The 12,006-nt window shown below is 46.0% G+C and overlaps 1 protein-coding gene across 4 annotated transcripts in view; it reads right to left on the minus strand.

Moving 5' to 3' along the window:
• The window catches only part of NEURL1 (neuralized E3 ubiquitin protein ligase 1), a 161,892-nt gene that overhangs the window by 85,309 nt on the left and 64,577 nt on the right, over nt 1-12,006 (minus strand). The window contains exon 1 of one of the 4 annotated variants that reach the window (XM_063339369.1): nt 6,328-6,345. The exons of 1 other annotated variant lie outside the window; for it this stretch is intronic. Coding sequence is in view for 1 of the 3 variants with exons in the window: in XM_063339366.1 (XP_063195436.1) it covers nt 6,163-6,196 (34 nt within the window). In the remaining 2 variants the exon portion in view is untranslated. 2 more of the 4 variants (XM_063339366.1, XM_063339368.1) reach the window with 2 other exon arrangements.

The raw sequence follows: 12,006 nt of genomic DNA on the forward strand, positions 1-12,006 counted from the left end.
TGATCTCAATGCAACCCTCTGCACGTATGGATATCATTAATGTAAAATTATTTAATAAAAAGAAAGCAGGCCTATCAATTTTAAGATTATATGTCTAGAGACTGCCTCTTCTTGATTCCTGCTAGATGTCTGCAATGGTAATTGTATTTGTTTTGCAAATTTATTTTATACTATTAACAATATGAGTATTCTGGCTACAGGAGTACTTGTTTTGATTAAGCATGCAAATGATTCCCTAGGACATATCAGGGGATCCTACAAACTTTCCTGAAGAGACACCTGCTACCTCTACACGATAGCTAATAATAATGATAATGAATGATAGCTAAACATATCCCCCATAATTCTTAAGGAAACAGGAATTAAGTAAGGAAGAGGTGAAGAAGGATCAGATGTAAGAACGCTTCCACATCAAGGAGGGAAAGGATCAGTCAAAGAGGAGACAAATAAGACAACAAAATCTGGCAAACAACATTCAGTCCCTAGGTTCCACCATAACGAGAGCATCGAAGCAACACAGAAAAGCTAACAGGAAAATGCCACGAAAGCAAAGGACAAAATGAGAAGGGGAATGCTCTTCGTTCTCACCACTTGTAGCCAGAGGTCTACAGTCAAATACTGCCACAACTAATGAAAACCTCATTTGCCTTTCACAATAAATAGAACAGTTGTCAAGTATAAACGTGGTTACCCATAAAATCTCTCTGTATAGAGGTACTACACGCTTCACTTTCAGAAGCGTTGTCAGCAGTCAATACACGCTTTACTATCAGCCACCCTGGGACATTGGCAGGTGACCCATAGATCAGAGGCATGAATCGAAATAATCTCTGGGAGACCCACTTCTAGGAAATGCCAGCACTGCTTTGGCACCCTGCCCAGGGTCTTCTGCACCAGTTAATCCAACCCTGAGCAGGATTAATTTCTCATACACACACATTCGCTCTCAGGGCTGTATACCAATTGTGCTGAAAGCAGGGTGAATTTAGAAAGAGCCTTTTCTCCCCAGTCCCATATTGGTTCTCGACAAGCAACAGTCTACAGAATATGGGAGATGTTAACCCCCTAGTGAGGCTGATCCCATCACCAGTCACTCCATCGAATGAGAAGTTACCCCAAAATCTAGACAATAACTTAGAGATTATAAGAATACAAAGTAATACTAATTTGCAAAGAAATCTCACTAACGATTTGTATTGCCAAGTCTTAATTTTTTTTACACTATTAACATTTCTTATTTCTTCTGGGATATTTGCAGTTTTAATTAGGTGTAAGAAGATGGAAATTATTAAATTTGAAGCCATGTACAGCAGTGTGCACTGGAGTACAATTCTGTGGAGTGATATTAACTGCAAGGGTGAAAAGTGGTATTTGGAAAGGTTATTGCAGTATAGGCAATGAACATACAGAGTGGGAAACAAAGCGTGGGGCTGATTCCAGCACTTGCATATAGATATACCATTCACTACACTAAAAGGAATTAAGAGAAAGCTAAAAAAAAGCTCTAGAGAAAGCTCTATTGTGCAAAGTAAGAGTAAACGAAGTTCCATACAGTAGCTATTTTACACCAGGGAAAGGGGCCCCGCTCTCTGCTGCTCCCCAAAGCCCTAGAGCAGATGTTCTCGCTAGAGCTGAGGGCTTCCACACCTCACCCAAATATCCCATAATACCTCCTGCCAACAGTGTGAGCAAGATCCACACATTGGTCTCCAGGAGAACTAAATGTGTAGGAAGGACAATGCCAGTGCTTCACACCTCTTTTGCATGGGAATAAACGACCAGTCAGGTGCAGGAAAGACTATGGAAAGTAAGATCCCAATGAAATGGGAAATAAATCCAGACAGCCACCCAAAAGCCTATTACCATGCAGCGTGGATGGAGTCCTGCTACACCATAACTCCTGCTCCCTTCTCCATTTTTGCAGCACAACCACCCAACTGTGGCTGCATTGCTCACCAGGCCTTGTACACATGCGGTAAGGGGAAAATCTGGCCATACATAATACGTGTGCCTCTACACACCACACAAAGACACACGAGCCATTATTTATATCATATCCACAACTTACAGAGAATCTTCTACAAGCAGCTTAAAATCTCAACCGTTCAAACTGAAAATTACATCTGTCAATCAGTACTGCTTCCCAGGCTAAAAAGCCGATTCACTCTCACTAGGGACTTTGCAGCTACATCCATGCCATACAATTACAGTTTGGAAAATGTGGCACAAGATACGTTTTTCCCTTTTCCTTGTAAAAATTATTCCACCACAAAACACTGATAAATGCCTGTGACATGTGAGTAATTAAAACCAAAATAAAACAAAGCCCTGCAATGAGGGACTTATTAGTAATTATGACTTGTAGGAGGGAACGTTATTGAGCAAATGTGCAGGTACACACAGATACACATATCCCCTGCACATGAATTAATCCACTGTGTACGCTCTAGCTAGTCAAAAGCCCTCTGAAGGGATGTGCACATGTTAATCACTAACCTCCGCACGTCTGCATACACTGAATCCCTCTCCCAGCACAGTGCAGCAGCTTCCTTGGCTAAACCATCGCTTTATGTTAGTTCGGTTCTGAGTGACAGAGAAACTAAAAAAACCTCAGGGTTTTCCTTCTCACACAGAAACTCCAGGATTTGGCCCCCTAAAATTAAGAATAGGGTCTTCCGCAAATAGCACCTCACTCATAGCTGTAAGGAGGAATTAAAAATTAATATAGCAGGTGACAGTTGAATCAAATGCATAAGAACATACATATTATGACATATGCATCTATTAGGGATATGTACAAAGCATTATTAACTAGCAAGTAGTTTAAAATAAATATTTAGTAAACTGCCTATGTTATAGGAATACTACAGTACACAGTCATTCTTGAAGAAATGAGCTTCAGATGAATCACAAGCAATTATATTAACATTTCCTGGTTTAAATATTGTTAAAGTAAACCACAAGCAATCATACCAGCATATCCTGGTTAAAATATTGTTAAAGTAAGCACTGCATGTATAGATACTACTTTATAAATAGCAAGTAAACATTCTGTCAGTCAAGGTTGTGTTACCTTTGAACTTCTTATTTTCTCTTTTCTTCTCTTTGCATAGAGAGCTCTGGAAAGAACCTCAAGGCTTCTGTGGAGGGCGGTGGGAAAGGGAGAAGGAATGGGAAAGAGGAGCAGAGGCTGTCATGGTGCCAAGTGCAGGGACATCAATGGAGACTGCATGAGGACGCTTGGGCAATGCATGTCATTCCACAGAGAACAAGAGTGACCAGCTCCCATGTCCCACCATATCAAGCCATCAGATGTCTCCTTTCAAAAATAAAGGTGCTGCCTTTCATGGCACAAGCCCATTGAGGTTTATTTGCTAGCGAGGACTGAAGTCAGAGGCGGGTCTCTCCCGGAAGGCTCAGGCAACCAAATACCCTTGATTCAAACTTTATTTTTCCCCTTCCAGTCCCATCAGGTGGGAAACTTTCCTGCAGGTGATTCAATGCCCCTTTAGCACCCACCAACTCCATCATTAGGACAGACTAGCGTGGCTCTCCTGCACTGCCACTGTATGGGAAAGCAGCGTTTTCACTCAAGGAGATGCCTGCCCATACAAACATGCATGCTCCTCACCGGATGGCTCAAATAGGATCAACACAGCACTGGCTTGCACACACGATAGACCCGAGCAGCTGTGCAGGTCCAGGGACATCGGGCATCACTGCCACCAACCACCATCGCTGAGCATCATGCTTCACCCACCCATAGCTTTCCCCATGCCAAAAGATGCTGAGACTCCTCTGCCCAGCAAGAATGCTGTGTGATTTGACTTTGCTGCTTAAAAGTAGATTTGCGGGTGAAAGAGGGTAAAATGGTGCCAGGTGCTCCTCATGATAGTCTGTGTATGACTGCACTTGCCTCCTATAAACCTCTGTCCTTACGTCAGGGTACCCACAGTTTTTAAACATCACCACCCTGCTTTTATGCTTTTTGAAAGGGTGCCTCCCTCCTGATCCACTTCAGGAGCTTTTATCTCAATTTACTTTTCCAACCCTGCCAAGGTCAGGGTGGGCCCCGGAGGAGACAGGGACCCGGGGCACTGCTCTGGGCATGCCTCTCAGGGAAACCAGCTGCCTCCCCAGGACTGGCTCAGCAGAGCCATAAGCAGCCAGCCCGTGCAGTATCTCCTCATCTGAGCTAATTTTCAGTGAGGTTAAATTACTTAGGTGCTTGTGAAAATCCCAGCCCATCCTTGCAACACAGAGAGGTCATCAGAAATGTCTGGAGGACACGGATTTATGCTTTACCCATGCTTTCTAAAAACAAAGGATGTCAGCCCCCAGGGCTGTCAATACAACTCTTTTCAGTATCGTTACATTCATTTTCAATTATCCTTCAGAGAAACGGATAAGGTTTCATTCCTCTTTACACAGCTATTTTGAGACACATCTGAAATAGAAATATTCAACAGAAAGATGGAACTGGAGGAACGGTAGCCACAGACAAACCACAAGTGCAGATGCAGTCTATTTTTGTTAAATGTGCTTTGTTGCATGACTTTTTATTATTTAATTTTTTAAAAAATAATGCACGTCCTTTTTTTTTAAAGCATCGCTGTGCTAAACACAGTAGTACATCACCTGTGCATATAACACAGCCTGTAGCCCCTCTGCACGAAGAGGGAAATTTGAGTTAATTAGCCAGATCTCCTCATTAATTTCCCTCTCCCAACAAAATAAAAATTAAAGAGAACCATGCTCGCTGGAGTAGAATCACTGAAAGGCAGAAGTTGCAGGATTACTGTGCAGTGCGCTGCCGGCTGCAGGCAGGAGAAAGCCCCAGCAGGAATGCCAAGTCCCTGGCACACACAGGAAACATATATAGCTATTACTCTTTCCCAGCCAGGGTTGGTTTTTTGGGTTTGGTTTTTTTTTTTCAAATTCATTCAAATAACACTTCAAAGACGAAAAGACACTTACAATCACAAGATAACAGCCAGAGCTCTTTTTTTTGCGTTGATTCGACAGTACTGTTATTCTGGATATTGCATGTATATCATGAAATTAGAGAAGAAATAAGGTCAGATCACAGATGAAACTTCTGAACACAAATGATGAACAAATAAAAATCTCTACTGAGACATGCTTGCTAAATACCTTTAGGGAAAAAGTCATCTACTTCCTAACTATGCCTGTTTGTTCCTTAAACTATGGAGTTTGGACTTGGTGGAAAATATGAGAAGAATCAGGACTGTAATGTGAATATTCACAGCCTAAGTGAATACCTCATGCATCCCTATTCAAATAAAGGATATGAGATACTCCAAGCCCACGCGATGCTTTACCTGCATCTTTCATACCCATATTTACTATTGCCACAAGGAAGTGTCACTGAAAATGCACTCATACCACACTGAATGCGCGGCACGTTTACTATGCCCAAAGTTAAACGGAACACTTCAGAGCAATAGGCAAGGTTAATATTAAGGAGTGCAATATTCTCATAGGAGTATTTATGGCATGAGATTTGCGCTGACCAGGACACAGCTAGTATCGCGCATTATCTATAGATTCAAATTCCGGTTTAATGTTGGCCTGTGCGGGATATTCCAGTCCCTTTCCAGCTCCCCCCTCTCCCCTGCTTTACATTACCCGGCAAATGCAGACAGCAGCCTGCACTTAACGGCTTTAGCTCCGCCTGAAAACAGTCAATTCAAACCAACCTTCAATCCAAACCATATCAACTCAAAACGAAATAAACCAGAATTGACATTAAGAAGAAACTCCTGGTGGAAAGGAGAAATAAGGTGACCGTTTTCAGAGCCTTACTAAGCTGCCTTGCAGCAAGCTTTTACCATCGCTTAGCGATCTGTCCCCGGTGGGAGCTGCCAGGCAGCACATACACACACGGTGACTTTCTTTTCGCCCCTGTCACCTCTCAGCACGCCCGGCACCGCTGCGCAGGCAGATTTTTCTCCCTCATCCCCACCAATACAGCGGGATCAGCGCACCCCCAGCCCCCGGGATGGAACGGGATGCTCCGGGAGGACCAGCCGGGCAGATCCCGCATCCCACCCCCACACACGCTTCACCCGCCTCACCTTTCCCAGCCGCCTCCCGCTCCCCCCCCGGCGGCGGCGGGGATGGCGGCGGGTCGGTCCTTACCGTAGAGCAGGCTCCTCGTCACCTGCCCCCCCATGGCTCCGCAGCCGGCCCCGCTCCGCGCCAGCAGCACCCGGCCCACGCGGGAACCGGCTGCCCCGCGCCGTCAGCCTCCACCCACCCACTCCCGCCGCGGCACCGGCGCTCCGCGTTGTCATGTTTATTTACATAAGAAGGAGGAGACTTAGCGGCTTCCTGAAATAGCTGCCGGCGTTTCATCGATGCAGCGTGTCGGGTCCCCCCCCCTTCTCCCGTATTATCCCCCCCCGCCTCCACGCACGCACACGCAGTCCCACAGTGCGGAACGCAGCGGGCAAAGGCATCCACGCACGACGCTCCCGGGGCTGCGGGGTGCTGGGGCGCTGCTGGCCGGGGTGAACACCCGGCGGTACCCCGCTCCCCGGCAACACCGAGAACAAAGCAGGGGGCACTGCCAACTCCACTGCAAAAATTCGAGAACTCATTTATAAAATGAAACGACTTTGGCCATTGAAACTTTTGCTACCCAGTGGTTTGGTATCCTAGCGCAAAGCCCTGGAATAAATTAGAATTGAAGGAGAGGGGAAAAGAAAAAAAAAAAAAGTTAAAAAAAATTATTACCAGACATCACCGCACCAGAGTCTTCAAACGGCCTCTGCTGGTTAATTATTAATTATTTAATAGCAAAGAAGAAGTGCTTGAAATGCAGAATGGTTCGCCACTGACTGTAATAATAAAAACATAACCCCCTGTAAACTCTTTTGTGTGAGGCTTGCATGCTCAGCCCAGAAACAATGCTTCCTGCTCTCCAGCTCATTACCTCTGCTGATGGATAATGGCCAGCGTTATTAAAAGCAGGGGGATGCCGAGGGTGGTGCAGGGAGGTGCGCAGGGTACCGCAGCCAGGCTTGGTCCCGCAGTTGCTCTCTGCACCCCGCCGTTGGTGCAGGAGCTCGCTCGTTCCCTCCTCTCCATCTCCAGCACCGCACGCCCCTGCCCACATGCACATCTCCCTGGTCTCTCCTGTCCACTGCTCTAAGGGTAAATTAACACAGCAGGCGCTGAGCTGCCGCCACCAGCCACAGCATATCCCAGCTGGCATGGCATATCATTTAAAAACTAGTTCATGCATCTTTATGCTACGCCGCAGTCGCTCTTCACTCTGCAAAAGAGTGGGAGTCAAACTTCGGCAGCCTCAAGTGCAGCTCTGCCTCCCAACTCTTACCATGGTGCTGGGCAAATCCTGCCATCCCACTGCCTCGACTCTGCCACCGGAAAAATGGGAAATAAGATTTTTCTCTTGCCTGTGTTGTAAAGATTATTGCTTAGGATAGCCGGGTGCTGAGGTCTCAGCACTTCTGGAAAAAGAAAAAAAAAAGAAAAAAAAAAAAAGCGGTGCAAAAAAAGCCCAAGCCAAAAAGCACACAGTCAGGGTGTTTGCACTAACGCTGCATGCGTGAGGAAAGCTGTGCCCAGCATTTCCAACCTGCGAGAGGAGCCTGTCCCGAGTCCCCCAGCAGCAGCCAGGCACCACCACGGGCTCCCGTCTGCCCAGCTGAGGAGACTCGTGCCCAGACCCCGGAGCGGAGCAGAGCTCTTCCCCAGCTGAGCAGCGCGCAGGCAGCGCTCCACTCCTCCCTGCCCAAAGTCACACTCTGCAGAGCTTACGGCAGCTTCTTGGCAGAAGACTCTTCCTTTTTTTTTTTTTTTTTTTCTCCCCTTTCTATATTTTTTTTCCTCCACTCCCAGACGATGCTGCATTTACAGCAGCAGCGGTGAGAGATGAGGACGCGTTCCAGGGACCACGGCAGCATGGCCTCTGATGGGTGCAGGACATCTCTTGGATCACGCCAACCCATCACAGCACCCCACTCTGCTCTCACGCCACCGGGGACCCATGGATGCCACAAGGACATTGCCAGTTTTGTCTCCTGGCGGGCAGCCCACCCGCGCGGGCTGACGGCAAAGGGTCTGGGTGCTTACGCCATCAACTACCACGTTTCACTCGGAAAAATGAAGATTGACTTGGACATTCAATCCCAAATTTTCTCCCTCAGTTTCTCATTTCAGCTCTGCTTTCCATCCTTACCTTAATCTTGCTACAGCTCTGTGAATAATTGACTTCTTGGTTCACTGCCTCAACCAAGAGATTGCTAGGAAAAAAAAATATCATTTCATGTTGGCCCAAAACTGAATGCTTTGTGCATCTCACTGAACAAAATGTTTCTTTAACTCAAAATGAAGCATTTTATTTTCGGAGTTATTTTTACCTCATTTTTTCAAGTTATGGTCATTGAATCCAGCTCTGAAATGATGTCTTAAAAAAAAAAAAAAAAAGCCGCCCAACATTAAGCCCTTTGTTTTGAATATACCAAAAGGAAAATTTTGAATTGTTATCTTTTCATATTATTTTATTTTTTGCAACTTATTGGCTTTGTTTGTTTGTCTGAGGGGGAGGGTGGAGAGGGCAGACTGCCAGAATGAGTCATCCTGTTTGGCAGAAAATGATAAACAATTTCAATCGATTTAAAAATTGCATTATTTTTCCCCCCCCCCCAGAAAAAAATCCAGCACCCCATCTCCTGAATCTCCCTCACTGCTGTGGAGCAGCTCCTGGGGACGCAGCCCCACAGAGCCATCATGGTAGTCAAACAGTGAGTCCACCCTGTTCGTGATAACTCCTCAAGGATTATTTGCCAGATGGCAAATCTTTCCTTCACAGCCATGTCACGCTGGAACTTATTGCTGATTTGTTCTTATCACCTCCAAGTCCATTTCAGACCTTGCCCTTTATCCAAATTCCTCTTCAGTCTTTTGTGGTTCTGATTTTTCTCTAGGCATATAGAAAAAAACCTATCCACAATCCTGTTCCTATTTTACAGTTCCCTATGCCAATACCCTCTAGGGTCCCCTTGAGGTATTTCTTCGCCCTTGCCAATATGGGCAAGGCCTCCCATTTTGGCATCAAGTATAAAAATCAACAGCAGCACCATTTGTGCTCCCTTCTAAATCACTGACAAAGGTATTAGGGCTGGACCCAACAGAAATCCAGCCCCTAAATCCATTCCCATTCATGAACAGTGTCCAGCAAGCTCTGGCCAAGCAGCAGCGCTGCTGTCCAAGCCGAGAGGAATCTGCTGCAGGAGTATTTTGAGGCAATGTCCGATCTTGCTAAATATATTTACTAACCACAAGAGTCGGATGCTGAGGCTGCAGAGGACTTCGTTAGATAGATTCACAGTCATCAGGCTGTGTATTAGACTAAAACCTTGGATCTTTCCGAGCAGCCTTGAGCAGACAACAGGGCACCTCTCCCACCCCTCCACACTAAAACCTTCATCCCTGGACACTGGGCAGTGGGTTTGGGTCTGTAGTCAAGGGGTCATGAGCAACTGCATTGTTTCCCTGGTGTCCTGGTCAGAAGGCTAGCAGTCAGCAAGTAGGGTGCCCACCACGATCTGGGAAAAGACATCCCAACGTGGCCAAACAGCCCATTCCACCCCGATTGATGGAAAGCAGCAGAGATACGCACAGGGAACCAGGGTGGGGAAAGTCAGCTCAGCAGAGACCTGCCTTGCACAGGAGGAGAAACAGAAAAAGGTACAAAGAGACAAGGAAGAAGGAGAGAATAAAAAAAAAAAATCCATCTCATAGGGATCAAGGATAAGATTATACATATGCATAGGCCAGGACAGGAACAAGAAATTCCAGTTCATGCGAGCCTCATGCAGCTAAAACTCTTTTGGGACTGGATTTGGCTCTACGGAGAATTGGAGTTTACTCTTCATAAGCAAGACAAAACAAGCAATAAAACCTCTCTTGATGGGGGTTTCACCCACTTAAACAGTGCTGTAGGTAGAGACATCACACCAAGAAACAGTCCAAAGAGTTTCCTTGAATCTCAGTATGGGGCAAAGGAGGGAACTGTGGAAATCGATCTGATGTTTGCCAGGGACAAGGAATCTTCTCTTAATGATTTTTATGTTTAAAAAGGTGCCATCAATTTCTCTATTACCACTTGCACTCGACTTTATGGTAACAAACAGATTGTCTGGAAATTGTCCTTTTTCACCCAATGCAGTAGCTCTCAGTAAACAGCTGGAGATCATCTAGGAAGATGGGAGAAGTTAGGGGAACACATTCTCAGGTCTTTTTTTCGGCATGAATCTCTGACTGCTGTTAGGGGAGAAAATTCACCTGTACAGAGAACAGATTTCCTCCAGGAAACCCCTGCCATCTTTTATGCCACCTTATATAAAACCTATGCATCCTTTTAACTTTAATTTATTGCCATTAATGGAGGAGGCTTAGACGAAAGACACATCTCTACTTTCAATTCTTTATCTGTAATGCGAAGATACAGATAGTGCCCTAGTAAAAGGTATGCTGATTAGTTGACATTTATGCAGACATTTGAGTTATGTTATTATTAAGCATTATTATGAAGTTGCAGCTCTGGATGAAAGACAAATCTCAACGTGTAAGTCAGAGGAAGTTCAAAATTCTGGATGAAATTCTTAAAATCAAAGTCACCACTCATACCTACAAACTATGGCACCGCAACCACTAACCCAGGCGCTCAATTATCCCAGTACAATTCTCTGCAGGCACAGCAGGATGGGGAATTCAAGGACAGGGAAAATCTTTAGGCTGAATATCCACCTCACATTCACACTCAGCATAAATGAGACATCAGTCGCGTTTGCTTTGGTGACAGGAGCCGCAGCGGCGCAGCAGTAAAGGCTGCCTCTCGGTAGAGCAATGAAGACATCAGCGAGGTGTTGTAACGGATGTCCAGGATGCGGATTGATTTGGTGGAAATGACACTGCAGCGAAAGGAGAGCCCAAGGTCTCATGTCACTGCCTGGGGGCTGTGACCCCTGTTCACTCAAAGTCAAAGCTGCCACGGACATCCCAGGCTTAACTCTGACCCTGCCAGTGCTCGGCATTTTATAAAACCTCCCTGCGTGACCACCTCCATCAGGGAGTGGAGCAATAGGACGAGGGGTAATGATTTTAAACTGAAAGAGGGGAGATTTAGATTAGATATTAGGAAGAAGTTCTTTTCTGTGAGGGTGGTGAGGCACTGGAACAGGTTGCCCAGGGAAGTTGTGGATGCCCCATCCCTGGAGGTGTTCAAGGCCAGGCTGGACAGGGCTTTCAGCAACCTGCTCTAGTGGGAGGTGTCCCTGCCCATGGCAGGGGGGTTGGAACTAGGCGATCTTTTAACCCAAACCATTCTGTGGTTCCATCTGCAGAAGTGGAAGAGGAGAACGGCAGTGCTGGAGAGCGGCAGGCGGCTGAGCAACCAGAAGGATTTCCAAGGCAAGGAACCGAACTGACCTCAGGCCAAGTTGCACAATGTTTTTCCATCAGCGTGCAAACGCTCCCACAAGCCCCCACTGGATGCTGCGTTTATCTTCAAAGACAGTGACTCAGTGCACAGGGTGTCAGGAAAGAAATTAATGCCCCCAAAGCCAACCGTGGCACCTCCACCTTGAATACTTTTGGGATAATATATTGAAAAAACCCTGTGGGACAGTACAAAGTAGCATAGAATGGAAATGACAGATTTCAACATAAGATGCGCCTTGTAATAACGCATTACATCAGGCTAACCAGTGTTTCTGAAAAGCAGCTTTTAGATGCCTGCCTTGGGGCAATATCCCCTGGAATCTGCCAAAAGCCCATTCCTGAGGGAAAGTATCAGCCCATTCCATCGGTGGATCACACCAACTGCGCCTTCAAATGCCTCCAGTCCTCACCTTCATTTATAGGCTAAATTAACATTAATAGCTTAGCCTCTCGCTGCCATTTCAGACACTTCGAGCACAACACATTTCGAAAGAATCACAGGCCTATACAATG

The sequence above is a fragment of the Chroicocephalus ridibundus genome, chromosome 6, assembly GCF_963924245.1.
Source record: "Chroicocephalus ridibundus chromosome 6, bChrRid1.1, whole genome shotgun sequence".
Classification (NCBI taxonomy): Eukaryota; Metazoa; Chordata; class Aves; order Charadriiformes; family Laridae; genus Chroicocephalus; species Chroicocephalus ridibundus.